At 41.1% G+C, this 14,462-nt stretch overlaps 1 protein-coding gene across 3 annotated transcripts; it reads left to right on the plus strand.

Moving 5' to 3' along the window:
* The first annotated feature begins 1,075 nt into the window (after positions 1–1,075).
* Positions 1,076–13,646, plus strand: arrdc2 (arrestin domain containing 2). 3 transcript variants are annotated; one of them, XM_055048765.1, is made up of 8 exons: positions 1,076–1,186; positions 3,464–3,718; positions 8,887–9,104; positions 9,520–9,622; positions 9,704–9,960; positions 10,703–10,865; positions 10,949–11,109; positions 12,601–13,646. In XM_055048765.1, the coding sequence occupies exons 2-8, from the start codon at positions 3,466–3,468 to the stop codon at positions 12,652–12,654; spliced, it is 1,209 nt and encodes a 402-aa protein (XP_054904740.1). In that variant the 5' UTR covers positions 1,076–1,186; positions 3,464–3,465; the 3' UTR covers positions 12,655–13,646. The 3 variants fall into 3 exon arrangements, with proteins under 3 accessions (XP_054904740.1, XP_054904749.1, XP_054904732.1); XM_055048774.1 differs by lacking the exon at positions 1,076–1,186 and adding an exon at positions 2,201–2,428; XM_055048757.1 differs by lacking the exons at positions 1,076–1,186; positions 3,464–3,718 and adding an exon at positions 7,627–8,145.
* Positions 13,647–14,462: the final 816 nt, after the last annotated feature.

Raw genomic sequence — 14,462 nt, forward strand, 5'->3', positions numbered from 1 at the left:
GAAGTGAAATCAGAGTTTTTAAATTGTCGCTCCAAAACGTTAACTTTGATGTCCTGAAACTATGTTTACGGTCATTCTCCAGGTCTTACAGATGTTATGGTATTCTTGGACTTGTCCCTGTTTTACTTTATATTTAATGACGATCTTGTGGCCGACATTTAAATTTTAGTTTCATCAGACCGCAGGGAAACATTTAATTTGTCTCTGAGTGCTTTTGAAAACTATAATCAGGTTTTCTGTAGTTATTTGAGTCACGGCTTCTTCTTTCCTGGGTGGCATTTCAGTAATGGACTTCAATTCTTTAAACTTTTGATCACATGGACCAGAATCGTGAAGTCAAAATGACTTTATTACCCAAAAAAAAAGGTATTTTACCTTGTCAACAATGAAGTAACCATGTAATATTTTAATTAAACAAATAAAGGAGTCAGATTTGTGTAAATTATTCAAAGTCCAAAATGTGAAAAGGGCTTTGAATGTTTTTCTTCTTAAAATAAATTAATTTACTTAATTTTCTATTTATCAACTGAAACCCCTTCTCCCCCCACTTAATTCTAGTCAAGAAAATCAGGATTTTTGTCACTGTTTTTTGAAAATGCTTGCTGTAAACAGTCGACTTTATTAAATTAACTGAAAGTCAATTTGGGAACAGCAAAGTTTTCTTTTGAGTAAAGAAAATGTAAAAAGCCTGGTTACTTAAAGACAAAGACAAATCCCAAAGGAAAATGAATATTTTCTGTTCTAAGAATATTTTACGTCCCTTCATATTTAAATGAATCCTCTTTATGTCTTAGATTATATCTTCTTCTTTATTGTTTTATATATATATTTGTAAAGAAATGTGTCTTTATAAAATAAAACCTTTACCTTCTCTTGCCATTGTGTAAAAGCCCTGAGAGTCTCAAGCGTTCAACGTAAAAAGAGCGGCGTGTTTAAAACCACGCTTTGGCTGTCACGTGACAGACTCAGCCCACTCCACGCGGGTCCAATCCTCCTCCTGCTCTTCCTCCCTGAAGGCTGTGAGGGCGGGCGTGGCCGCCATAATCTCCTTGCCATTGGTGAAACGGAGTGGGTTGCTCGATGCTGCCGTAAAAAGGGGGACTTCCACTGGAAACCCACAGAGGAGAAAACAGTTCCCGCAGAGCTGCGTGTTCGTGGCGGCGCTCACGTCGCCCGCGGCCAGACGGTGAGTGTGGAGACTTTCATTCATCCGTTCAGCTGCGTTTATAAAGCGCAGGGCTGTTTCTGAAGCCTCCTTGGCAACAAAATCACCTTAATGACAGGAGTTACAATTATGGTTTTGTTCTTTTGTGCCTTATTTAAATTGAACTCTTCATGCATACCTGCACAGATTAATATATGCATATACTGTGTTTAATAAGGTTTACGTTTGTCAAAAGGGAAAACCTTTTTTGTTTGGGTTTTCTGCATATTTCAGCTCACACTCTGAATAATAATGCTTACAGATATGTAATAATAAATGCTTAGTTATTGTTGACATGATCTGCGTTTGAATGGATTTTTGGTGTAAAGTGCAAAGCTGAATTCAAAATGCAGTCTTAACGCAAACCCCTGTAGTTTCAATGAAAAATGGACGTTTTTTAATGATAGCTTATTTAGTCACAGCAACTAATTTTCTAAGCCAAAGTACAAATAGGCTACTGTATGTGTTAAAGACATGTTATTTTTGTTAACCTCTGAGTTTTTGTAGAGGAGACTTTATAGAAAGTCTCCTCTACAAATGAACCCAGATGATTTATGGACTTATTTTAAACATTTTTTTAACCTTTTGAGAGAAGGGGTTAATTGTTAGCGGGACATATCGATTTAAAAATATTAGGCATCATAAATACCGCACTGATATTTTTTTCAAAGGTAAATTATTTCAAATATGCATACAATGATACCGACAATCGGCTATAAATGTCATAGTAAGCCATGAAATTTTGGCGCACATGGGCGCCAACATCAGGCCAAAGTTGCAATGTGGACGCTAATAGTTACTGTCATGTGCAGAAAGTTTTTACTTTACGTCTGGTCCAGGCTTGTAAGATACGGAATCGTTCATTATTTAGTATTTAAATTGGAAACATAAGGGCTGTCACGCCATGACATCAGAACTGTCATGGCGACTACCTTCAGGCGATGATGTCACGGTTGCCCAGAAACGGGCAGCAAACATCGCGCCGCTCTCAACACCTGCGCCTTTAAAAAAATAAATAAAATGAACTGCACCGCATCATGTGCAGCGAAAACTTGCAAAAAGTACAGAGTAGGAAGATGCAGAGCTGGACCAGCATCAATGAATTCAAGAGGATTTTTGAAAACTTGTGATTGTTTTAAGTGGCTTAGAGTGGATGGTTGATACCAGAGAGATTGGATCAGGAAAACAGGACTGGAGGTGATCAGTGACCAGAATCACAGACTGGTAATGGTGATGATGGTGGTGGTACATTAATTTCATGGCTGGTTCCGTTTCCTGATGTGCTCCAGTGGAATACTGTGGTTCATCTGTTTTGGATGTTGAGTTTGAACAGTAGAAATAGCTCATTTTATTTTGATGGGTTAATGGTCACATGCTTAGTGTTTAGTTTTGACTTACAGTGAATAAATATGTATAAATATGAGGAACGCAATATGCAATTTGTTGCGACTGGTTGAAATATTTTATTATTGAAATCAAGGTCAAAAAAATTAAGACGTTAAAAATGTTAAATCTTTTTTTTTATGTATTGGATATTCAGATATGACCGTAACTGGTTAAAATCATCAATCATTTTATGTTAATAATTCAAGTGAATTGATGAAAAAATATTTACATTTACATACAATTTTGTCTGCCATCAATTTAATCGACTGAAACAATTTTGACTAAAACTAATTGACATTTTGGTTAAAACTAAATAAAAATGTGCTCTTAAAATGAACAGTTTATAGATCTGGACTTAAGAAGTCTAAAAATGTTCCTCTCAGCTTAAAATGTACATTTACTTGAATTACGCTACATTTGAATACATATTGAATGTAATCAGTGTACTTTATTTTGCTGGTAAAATTCAGCCAACAAAATTTAAAAAGGAAATATTGGTAATAACTTTGCTCTTTATATGAAAACAAGCTGCACAGCAGCAGATAGTGATTAGACCATCAGGGATCCACCCAAACAAGCTCCCCTCCCTAAAAGTAAACCTTTAAAAGACGACAATATAGTTGTGTCAGATATTTAAAACTATCGTTTATTACTTAAAAATTAGGTTATTAGAGAACTTTAATTGTTTATGTCTCTCTTCATTTCATGCGTAGTCCCTCAGGGTTTTGTTTCAGATTAGATCAAATAGATTATAAATCAAATTTAGCATAATCCCTCTTGTTTGCTTCCTTGAAGACTGTTTTGGATTGTTTTGGCTTAGACATTACTGGACTTTACTTGTCTGATCGTCATTCTTCTGTTCTCTCTATGAAGGAATGTCTCTTAGCTCCATCAAGACTTTCACCCTGGAGCTGGACGGTCCTGCGGATGCGGCCTTCACGGTTGGGGAGGTGGTGTCCGGACAGGTGATCCTGGAGCTCCGCAGGGACACGCGAGTGCAGTCCATGAAGGTGCAGGGCAGAGGGGTGGCCATGGCGCACTGGCTGGAGAACCGTGGCATGAACTCTGTGTACAACGACTACACGTCCAAAGTCACCTATTTCAGGAAGAGGCAGAATCTAATCCGAGGTCAGTACTGCTGGTAGATGATAAGGTTGTACAACACTTTAAATCACTATCAGTAGAGCCACAATGTGGCTTGACGGACAGCAAATCAACCAATGTGCTCCTGTAAAGCCTGGTTAAAAACAGACATCTGTAGTTTAATGTCGCTTTTTCTTTAGTTGATTTCAGTTTAGAAATGGTCATAGGTTGCTGCGTGGCCGGCTGCACAAACAGACAAGGATGAAAACCAAACTTGTGATTGTATAGAATAACATTTAATGTTATTCTATAAACAAAGGATGGACAGCAGCCGTCAGTCATACTGACTGTCAGGCCTCGGTGAAACCACGGATTAGCAGCTAAGACTTTTTACAAGCTGATCAGCATTTAGATACTTTATATGTATGATTAGAAAGACATCAAATATTGTATTATGGAGGAGGTACATGCCTAACCGTTAATAACCATGGAAATAATGAACACCATCATGTAGCCAAACATGTATGAAAAAAAGTGGTCAGCATCTCCTCTGTTGCTCAGGTGAAATGGCGTTTTCTCATGAATCCTGTGGTCTGAATTCAACACGTCAGGAAGTACGGCTCGGTTTCTAAGCTAGCTGTTTCCATCTTTTAGTTTGACTTTGTTCAACACTCCTGATCCTCATTTCCGATGTAGTTGCCAACGGTCAATATGGTAGCTTGTAGGATTAGGAGGTAATTTCTCTGAAAATTGTGTTGTAAATTTCCTGATTAGGCAGTAGAAACTGCATCTGAGCAGTCTTACAGTCCCTGAGGTTCACCGAGCGAACACGCTCGGGCCAAATGTGTTGCGTAGAAACCTGGGAGAAGGTCAGATGGATTTGCCCGATAACACAATCTGTGACATTAAGCACAAATCCATTAGTGCAGAGTCCAAATACACACTATGAGGTAAAAGGAGTGAAATTCCCCCAGTGGCAGATATGATCATGCAAGAACCAGAGAATAACCTTTTATTTATTTTTTATGGTAGTAAAAAATCTATCTGACACTATTTAGCAGATGAAATTGATAAATGACTACATTCCCCTTTTAGAAAACCAATTAAAGGTTATAGTCTAAATTTTAAATGTTATGTTTAATCTTCACAAAATATAAGATAATTAGTGAGAGAATATGTGACTCTCGAATGTTAAGTGATTAATAATCAATCTGAATACATAAATTGGAGATAAATAATATAAAATAGTGTGTTTTGTTTTATTTTTACTTTTTTTGCTGTGTTGACCTGAATGCATCATAAATTAAAGTAAAAAAAATCCAGTTGGATTAAGCATATAATTTGTGAAACTAGTAAAAAAGCACAAGGAATAAACGGTGAAGCAAAAACCTTGTTTTCAAAGCAGAGAGAAGAATCACAGACTCATGTGAGGAAATGAGAAAACTTTTTAAAAAGACACAGGCTTGGTCACCCTGGCAACCAGGAAAGCACCACGTGGTTCTGCTTGGCCCCGCCCCCTCAGCAGAGCAGCTGCATATCATTTACAAAAACAAAACTTTACCTCTAATAAAAACTGTTGCTTTTCCACAATTAAAAAAAAAGATGTAGAAAATATTTAGATTTGTTTAGTTGTTCTCTTTCAGTCGCTTTCTTAAGATTGAAGGGCCTCTTTGTTTTGAGGCAAACAGCTTCATCTCTGCCACTATTTGTGTCACAACGCTGAGAAGGCCTTTGGTTAAGCCGAGAGGCGTTTGCACGAAGAAATGCGTCTGCTTTCCCCATACATCAGCATTAAAACTGTGTTTTCAGCCACGGCGTCGGGCTAATCACACCGGGTCATCTGGGCCACCGCGGGGTTATCTGCCCTCTCAGGGTTATCTGCCCCCTTGGGAAGCTCATGATGCCCCTATCAGCTCGCTGTCAGCGTCCTGTAGCAGAGATGGGCTTCTGCTCACCTTCACCAGCAGGTGGCGCACTTGTATTTATGTCATTTTTTAATTATTTTAAAGCAAAACATTAAAAAGCTCTTCCGTTGTCAAAAGTCAATTTTTTTTATTCTTTTGAACACCTCAAAAATAATTTGTGTGAAAAGGATTTCTTTTGGAAAACTACTAAATAATTTTTTATTGATTTTTAAAAAAAAAATTATGAGAAAATCAAACCTTTTTTTTCATTGCAAAACTTTCTGCATGATTGTCCTGCAGCATTTGTCCAGTTGGTGGCACTAGAGAGCCCCTGTCCCAGGGAACAAAGGAGTAAACAACTTTGTTTTTCACAGAGAAGACACAGCTTTGGACTGAAGGAGTTGCACTGAAAAGATAATAATTTACCAGCTGCTGAGATGAATTTCAGTAGATCTGTAACTAAGTTTAAGATGATTTTGCTCAGATGTGTTTTTTTTTTTTCATTCATTCTAATCATCAGCATGATTAATGTTAATAAAGTAAACGCTGCAGTTTGTTTTTGATTGTTTCCGTCACAGCAGCAGTTTGCTGGGATACTTTTGTGCATGGCTGCGTGTTTTTCATCTGCGAGGCGTCCCACGCGTCATCCACACAGAAGAAGTGGAGTAAACAGCTTTAGTCCAGAGTGAAACAATTTTCCCCTGAGCGCTGCCAGAGTGGGGCATGCTCAGTAAGCCTGTTTTCTTCTAAGAACCTGTAACCATCAATCATCACCCTGTTTTCCTCCTCTGGCTCCACACCCAGTCTCGATGTTTATTGTGCTGCCTTCAGGGACGCTCTGGGAGTGTGGAGTTTTGTGCTTAGGGGTTTTTAGTTTCTCTTTGTATCATATTTGTTCTCACAAACTCTGGCATCATAATCTTTTGCTCTGATTTGGTTGAATGTTTACAACATTTTTCAAATAGATTGATGTTTGTGGGTTGAGGTACAAATTGTCAGAAATGCAGATAAACTATTTATCTACACTTTAGAATGGGATTTAAAATACCTATACTTTTCCATTTGGAGATCCAAACGAAAACATTTTTTCTTTTACAAACTGCACTTGAAAAAAACCAGTGGGATTTGGTTATTAATTAACTCAGTGGCCAGGCTAACTGCTGTTAGCAATGCAGATTAGTAGCAGTGTATTTCCCTGAATTTTGAGTTCTGTTAACTCCTTCTTTATGTTAATACCTGAACTACAACCCCAAATCCTGGGAGGATTTCAAGAAAAGGAGGTTTTGTGGATGACCAGAGAGAGAAAGAGAAACTTCAGTCATATCCCCTACTCCAACATCTCTGTGTCCGGCTTTCTACTTGCCAACAAACTGATAGTGTCATCCAGGACATATGGGGGATATTATCCCTGCTGCTTGACAATTGAGCTGTTATGTCAGAAGCAGTCTTCAGTCAGAGGCTTCTTCTGATTTGTTGCAAGACTGTCTGCTACTGGAGATCCTTCTTGTCACCAATGAAAACCTTTTTAGAGATAACTGAATTATGTCAGCGTTTAATTTACCTGTGTGTAGGGCTGGACAACAGATCAATAACAACAAATAACAGGACAGATACGTAATTGATTTCATTAGATAAAACTCTAATCCAGAACCAAACGGCATTCTGGGAGATGTAGGCTAAGAAAAGAGGCTTAACATCTCACAGCGAATTAAGCTAGGTTGGTGACAACTCACTCTGTGGTTACCTAGCAACAACTGTTGAGTTGCGCAGCCGCAGTTTTAGGTTTCACGCTTAACTGTTTAAAAACAATAAGGGTTATGCAATATTTCAGATATTTAAAACAAAAAACTAATCGGTAACTATCAATATGAACTGATATAAAAAGTGTCTTTCGCTCTGGGACAAAGCTGAATTTTCATGAAGGCTATAACTGGTAATAACATCGTTTATCGTGGGACTCGGGCGGGTGGGGATGTTTACTGACGCGGCATTAGCTATAAAAAGCGTGGGATTCACTGAGTTGGGGAATGTGTTGTTTTGCAACTTCGGTTCTGTCATGTCTGTGCCCCGGAGGGGTCCGTGAACGCAGCATTCTCTCTCCTGAGGCCTTGCATAATAAATCGCGAGGCCACGCCCCCTCGCTCAGCCTCCAAAAAGGGCTGCCGTGGCTGCAAGCTGCACACTTTGAGTTTGCGAACAGAGAACGGGGAGGCGCGACAGCGAGTTTCAACTTTCTGCGCAGCACAGAGAGACTTACCGAACCGACTCCGAGAAGAACCTTCGAACCTGCGGACATGATTTTCAACAAGTTGAAAAAGTTCCTGGTGGTTTTTGACTCGCCGGAGCTGGACTGCGCCCCGGTGTTCAGCAGCGGGGACGTGGTGTCCGGACGGGTCGTGCTGGAGCTGTTCGGCCAGACCAAGGTGGAGTCCCTGAAGCTGCACGCGGAGGGGTTCGCCAAGGTGCACTGGACCGAGTCCCGGTCCGCCGGCTCCAGCACGGCGTACACCCAGAACTACAGCGACGAGGTGGAGTACCTGAACCGGAGAGAGGTGCTGCTGCAGGCAGGTCAGTCCGCTGGCGAGGGAGGGATGCGTCTGGGAGCTTGTTGTTCTGCAAGCCGGATCAGAAACAAACGCAGAAAATACAGCAGTTTGTTTCTTTATAAACCAGATACTTTTGTTGCGTTTACTTTTGTTTTTGCAAAAAGTTGAGGGACTCTCTTTGCATTGTGGTTCAGTGAGAGAGAGCAGCTGCCTCCCTCCTCATTGTGAAAACATCTGCTGGAGCAGCCTGGCTTGTTTTCTGCTGCAGGATGGGGGAGCCTCAGGTTTCTGCTTTCATTCATTCAGCACAAAGCTGGTTAGGTTTAAAGGGCTCACAAGGAAGTCGGCACTACTTTTATGCTGCAGCTGAACTTTGTCCTGCAGAAACCTGCTTGCACTTTATCATCTTAACTTCTTTTTTTAATCCGTTTGACTTTTGAAAGTTTGCAAAAAGGCTCAAAACCATCCGGTCTGCTGAACCGAAACACGCGTTCTTGAACCTGTCTGCAAGACTCTGAGACAAACAGCGATTGAAATGGGCTTCATCATGTAGCTGGAGGCAGAAAAGCATGTTCTCCAGGGAGAACCGCCCCCTCAGAGCAAAAACAGAAACCATGTGATTGGAAAGAAACAGAGAGCCTCACCAAACTGAATTTACTGCTGTACAGGCCAACTTTATGTTTAAACACTTTTATTGAAAAAGCTTTATTCGCTCCTGAGTAAGATGAGAGGAATCTGAACGTATTTTTCTGTGTCTCCTCAGATAACGGCGAGATGACGGTCCTTCCTGCCGGCAGACACGAGTTCCCGTTCAGCTTCCAGCTGCCGGAGGAGACGCTGGTCACCTCCTTCGAGGGGAAGCATGGCAGCATCCGCTACTGGGTCAAAGTGAAGCTGCACAGGCCGTGGTGTCCCGTCAGGAAAATCAAGAAGGAGTTCACCGTCATCGAGCCCATCGACATCAACACGCCGAGCCTGCTGGTGAGCAGCTGGTGGCTCACGTTCATACTGATATCTGAGGTTTAGCATCAACTGATTCAAAGCAGAAAGACAGAGCTGAATTCACTTCAAATGTTTATTTTTTTAAACAAAGACGTTGGAGTTTAGGTTCTGTTAATGATGTTTTTCAATACCACATAATTCACCAGTGATATTTTCAAATTTCCTTGAAACATTTTTTAACCCACAAACACTTGATGACTCGCCTAGCGCCCCCTACAGCCAAGTTTTTCGGGGTTAAAACCAGTAAATGTACTAAATTATACATTAATGTAAGAACTCTGCACCAGTACAGCACACTTTAATACAGATATTGATATCAGTGCATCTCTGTTGTAAATACTGGTCCTCATGGATTTTCAAACTGGTTCTTACTGGTTTTTGTTTTTTTTTTCAGGCTCCTCAGGCAGGAACAAAGGACAAGCTGGCCCGGACGTGGTACCGTAACTTTGGACAGGTGTCTGTAACCGCAAAGATTGACCGCAAAGGTTACACTCCAGGTAAGAAAACCCTCCATAAATGTAACGCCTGGCAACCCGAAGGCGGCTGTAGGTTCTAACAAGCCCCGCCCCCCGCTGCAGGTGAGGTCATACCCGTGTTTGCCGAGTTCGACAACGCCACGTCCAGGTCCATCGTTCCCAAAGCCTTCATCATCCAGACGCAGACGTTCATCGCGCGCGGCACGATGAAGCAGAAGCGCTCGGTGGTGGCCACGCTGTGCGGCGACGTGGTGAGCGCCAGAACCCGGGAGACGTGGCACGGTCGGGCCATCAAGATCCCGCCGGTGGGGCCGTCCATCCAGCAGTGCCGCATCATCAAGGTGGAGTACATGCTGAAGGTGAGTCCAGTCTGATCTTCGTCCTCCGTTCACACCCTGGTCTGTCGCAATAAATCAATGAATCGCATAATTAATTAAAACGAGTCGATGATTTCCACTTTTCTCTCTTTTTCTGCCAAAAACTGGATGACAAAAATCTTCGGTCTAAATTTGTTTACAGAGATGTTATAATTAATTTTATTTGCTGTTTTTATTTATTTTGATATTTAAAATGTCTTTCAATCTAGAGATTTTACACATAAAATGTCTAGATTTTATGTGTAAAATCTAGACATTTTAGAATTCAAATTCTAAACTATTAGTTTGGAATTTGAAGTTTTTATCTTTGATAATCACTACGCCATTACAATTATATTACTTGAGAAAGTAATGTAATCAATAGTTATCACCTTTTTAAAATTGTTTTTAATGTCTAATCAGGAAATATTAGACATTCAAAACAATTTTAAAAAGGTGATAAATCATGATACATTTTTCACAATACTTAATAAGTGATACGATAAATAACGAAAGTTTACCTTCTCAAAGATTAACAAACTTAAATATCAAAAATAAAACAGGAACCAAAACCCATAAATAAAAAGGATTAACTCGCTACGCTAAAAATATTAACCACCGGAGTGAAAATCATCAAACTAATTTTAATTTATGATGCGATTAGTTGATGAACTGCGTATTGTGGCAGGTTTATTCACACATAAGTCTCCATTTAAATGCTCACTTTTTGTTTTCCTTCTCCAAGGTTTGCGTTGACGTTCCGGGAACTTCCAAGCTGTTCCTGGAGCTGCCTCTCGTCATCGGCACCATCCCGCTGCATCCCTTCGGCAGCCGCACGTCCAGCATCAGCAGCCACTACAGCGTCAACATGGAGTGGCTGCGCATGGCCATCCCGGAGCAGCCCGAGCGTGAGTTTCCCTTCAGCGACCCAAACGGGAAGCTCCGCCGGCTTGTCAGGTCGTTTGAATAACCGAGTCCGTTTCCCCCACAGCTCCTCCAGAGTACAGCTCCGTTGTGACTGAGGAGGAGGCGGAGCAGCGGAACAACGGCGTCGCCCCGCCGGCGGCCGAAGACCTGAGCGGCATCATGGAGCGCCCGCTCATGGCTTTCCTTCAGGAGTTTCGCTTCCGACCTCCGCCGGTCTACAGCGAGGTGAGCAACTCTAAGGAGATAATATTTTTTTATTTTGTACACCGTGTTCCAAATTGTTATGCAAATTGGATTTAAGTGTCATAAATTTATAGATGGATTGTGTGTCAGGGCTCTTTGAGTCACTATAATTAATTTCAGAGCTGGTTGATTAGTTTGTCTGCAGCTCAATCAAAGGAAAGCTACTTAAGAAGGATGTTCCACATTATTAATCAGGCCACAGGCTTCAAGCAATACGGGAAAGAGGAAGAATCTCTGCTGACAAACATCATCAGATAGTGTAGTGCCGTATGACAAGGTATGAAAATATTAGATATTGGAACCTCAAGATGGAGAATCCTCCCAGAGACCTGCGGTGCTTGAACCTACTGTTGGGCCCCTAACCTGCTCACAAGCAGAAACGGTCACAGTGGGTTCAGACGTACATGAAGATTAATTTTCAAATAGACTTGTACGCTGTTGACTGCTGTGCAACCCTGGATGGTCCAGATGGACGTAGTAGTGGGTTGGTGGTGGACGGCCACCACATCCCAAAACGGCTGTGACATCAGCAAGGAGGAGGTGGAGTCATGTTGTGGGCTGAAATCATGGGGAGAGAATCATTGGTCGGTCCCTTCAGAGTCTCTGAAGGTGTGAAAATGACATCAGCAAAGTATATGGATTTTCTGACTGATCACTTTCTTTCATGGTTCAAAAAGAAGAGCTGTAACTTCATTAGCAAAATCATCTTCATGCATGACAATGTACATCTCATGCTGCAAGGAATACCACTGTGTCATTGGCTGCTATGGACATAAAAGGGGAGAAATTCATGGTGTGGTCACCATCCTCCTCTGACCTCTGACCCTATTGAGAACATTTGGAGTATAAAGCTGAAGATCTGAGGGTGGGATGCAGTTCATATTAAAACAGCAGCTCTGGGAAGATATTGTGACATCCTGCAAAGAAATTCAATTACGAAAATCTGAGAAAATATTACATGCATAATAATGTGGAACACGGTGTAAATGGAAGAACATTTAAAACATAAGTAAAGTATCGAGGAAGTTAGCGAGATAGCTGTTCCAATAAAATCTGAATACAACTGAAGTTTGTCAATAATTCAGTTCAGTCAGGAGAAGTAACTTTTTCCTTCCACTAAACTTCCCATAAATTATTTATAGACCCCAAAGGGAATTCCAATTAAATGTGCTTCAATTTGTAAACACCAATGTTAAAATTAACTTGGGTTAAGCACAACCTGCACAGAAGTTACTTTCATCCAGTCAAAAACATAAAATTTAAAGAGACTATTGATCCCAAAGAGAAGTTAATTCAAAAATGTTTGGCAAAGAGTTGATTTGGGCTGGGAGGAATTCCAGTAGCAGTCAGTCATGCATTGACTTTTAAGAAGCCACTGACTGAAGATACTTACCTTCCTCTTTCTGAATTCAAACGGTGTGGCTGAATCTTACTTTTCTAACCGTTGCTGTTTTTTTTTCTTCTGGTGTCCAGATCGACCCGAACCCTCAGCCCCTCAACCTGCGACCGCGCTGCATGACGTGTTGAACCACAAGCCCGCCTGAGCGATGAGCTGCGTTACTAGCAAAACGAATCGAGAGATTTGTCTTCTTCTGGATCTAATCCTCCTTGCCGAACGAGCGCCTGGACCGCGGAGCCGGACTGCAGCGCCACCCGGAGGAGAAGGAAGGAACTTACAGGAACTGAAAAGCTGGCCGACGCCAACGGTTCTGCCGACACGGGGAAACGACTTCTCTGCACCAGTTCCTGTCCTTCACAAGTGATTTGTTTTTCCAAAAATTTTCCTACAATTTTTTTGTCTCTCGGAGAAAAGAGAGACAAAGCGCCTCCCAGTCGACGATTCCTCTCTTTCTGTGAGACATAAGGAGTTTGGGACTTGTTGGGCGGTTCAGGATAACTTGGTATTTATCAGGCTGAGTCTTTTTCTGAGCTGATTGTCGACTCAGTTTGTAACTTTGCCGTTTCCTGGCAGCAGGCAGACGCCAACCCGCATTGCTATGCGTTGTCACTGGACATCTGCGTCTGTCACGTGATGCACCGACAGGTGTGAAGGTGGAGCAGAGGATGAGATGCGTTTGTTCTTGAATGCCGGTGAAGACGTGCAAAAGGAGACGTGCGCTTTAATGATCTGCATGAGGGATTTAGAGGCGTTCTCCTCTCAGAGCTGGAAAAACCTGAGAGAAAAAACAAAATGGTTGAAATCAGAGAGCGGTTTTTGTGTGGGAAACACTGGAGTGTTTTGATTTAACGGACTGGCAACAGGAAGGATGTTGCATTGTTTAGTTTTTTTGCGATAAGCGGCGGCCTCGAGTGATTCGGCCGGTGAAGCATTCCACTAAACTGACTGACTTTGAGGATTTTTTTATTTTAATTTTCCTCAACTTCCAAAAAAAGGTCAGCTTGTATCAGTTCAGGGTCAAATGTGCAACATCAGGGCACACTAGAGTAAAAATGTATTTTTATACAAAATGTTTTGTCAACTTTTCCATTTGTTTTTTCTAATAAACGTTTAAATAATATCTGCCTTCAGTGCTTCTTTAGAAACAATTAGTTTCATTACATAATTGCAAAGTTAGTAATTCAGTACAGTTTGGAAAATTATGCTTTTTCCTTCCACTAAACTTTCCATGAATATGTTTAAATGCAGCACTCAGTGAAAAACTAGTGGCTTTGTGTGGTTTACGCTTAACTTTTATAAACCACAAACTGAACTTTTCTTCTCATTCTTGAGCGAAGTTCAAATTTATTCATACCCCCATCAGATTCAGATTTGAAGTTGCTTTCATTCAATCACAAAGATTTGATTTTAAAAAAGGAAAATTAAAAGTTGTAATTCACATCATCCTTGTATCCTTGGTTGTTGTGAATGATCTCCAGTAGCAGTCAGTCTTGCAGTAAATTTTGAGAAGCCTCTGACTGAAAACACTGTTACATAAAGGCCGTTATATAACGGCATGAAATCTGGCCAGCAGAGATTATATTTCATAGCAACATGGACTGGATGACATCAGCAGCAGCTGCTCAGCCACTTCTTTGGCTTTTGCCGCTCCTCTTTAGATCGCAGACAGACGTCAAAGTCTGGAACATGATTCCTGTCCTTTAACTGACAGAAGAAAAGGTTTTGAACTCATCCTGCTTTCTCTGCTCTTTTTTCTCCTTTACATCAATCAAGCCTCTGTTTTAACTCCTCTGGAGTTTCGGGGTCGTAGGTCACATATTATTTGAGCTTTTGAGACGCTGATCAGCTGTTCCCAGTTGTAAAAAAAGGACCTTGTTTGCATAGTTGCACATCATCACCACTGACTGAAAGTGGAGGTTTAAGACATGGGCATCAA

This window comes from Poeciliopsis prolifica, unplaced genomic scaffold (genome assembly GCF_027474105.1).
Source record: "Poeciliopsis prolifica strain line A6 unplaced genomic scaffold, Auburn_PproV2 SCAFFOLD002, whole genome shotgun sequence".
Taxonomy (NCBI): Eukaryota; Metazoa; Chordata; class Actinopteri; order Cyprinodontiformes; family Poeciliidae; genus Poeciliopsis; species Poeciliopsis prolifica.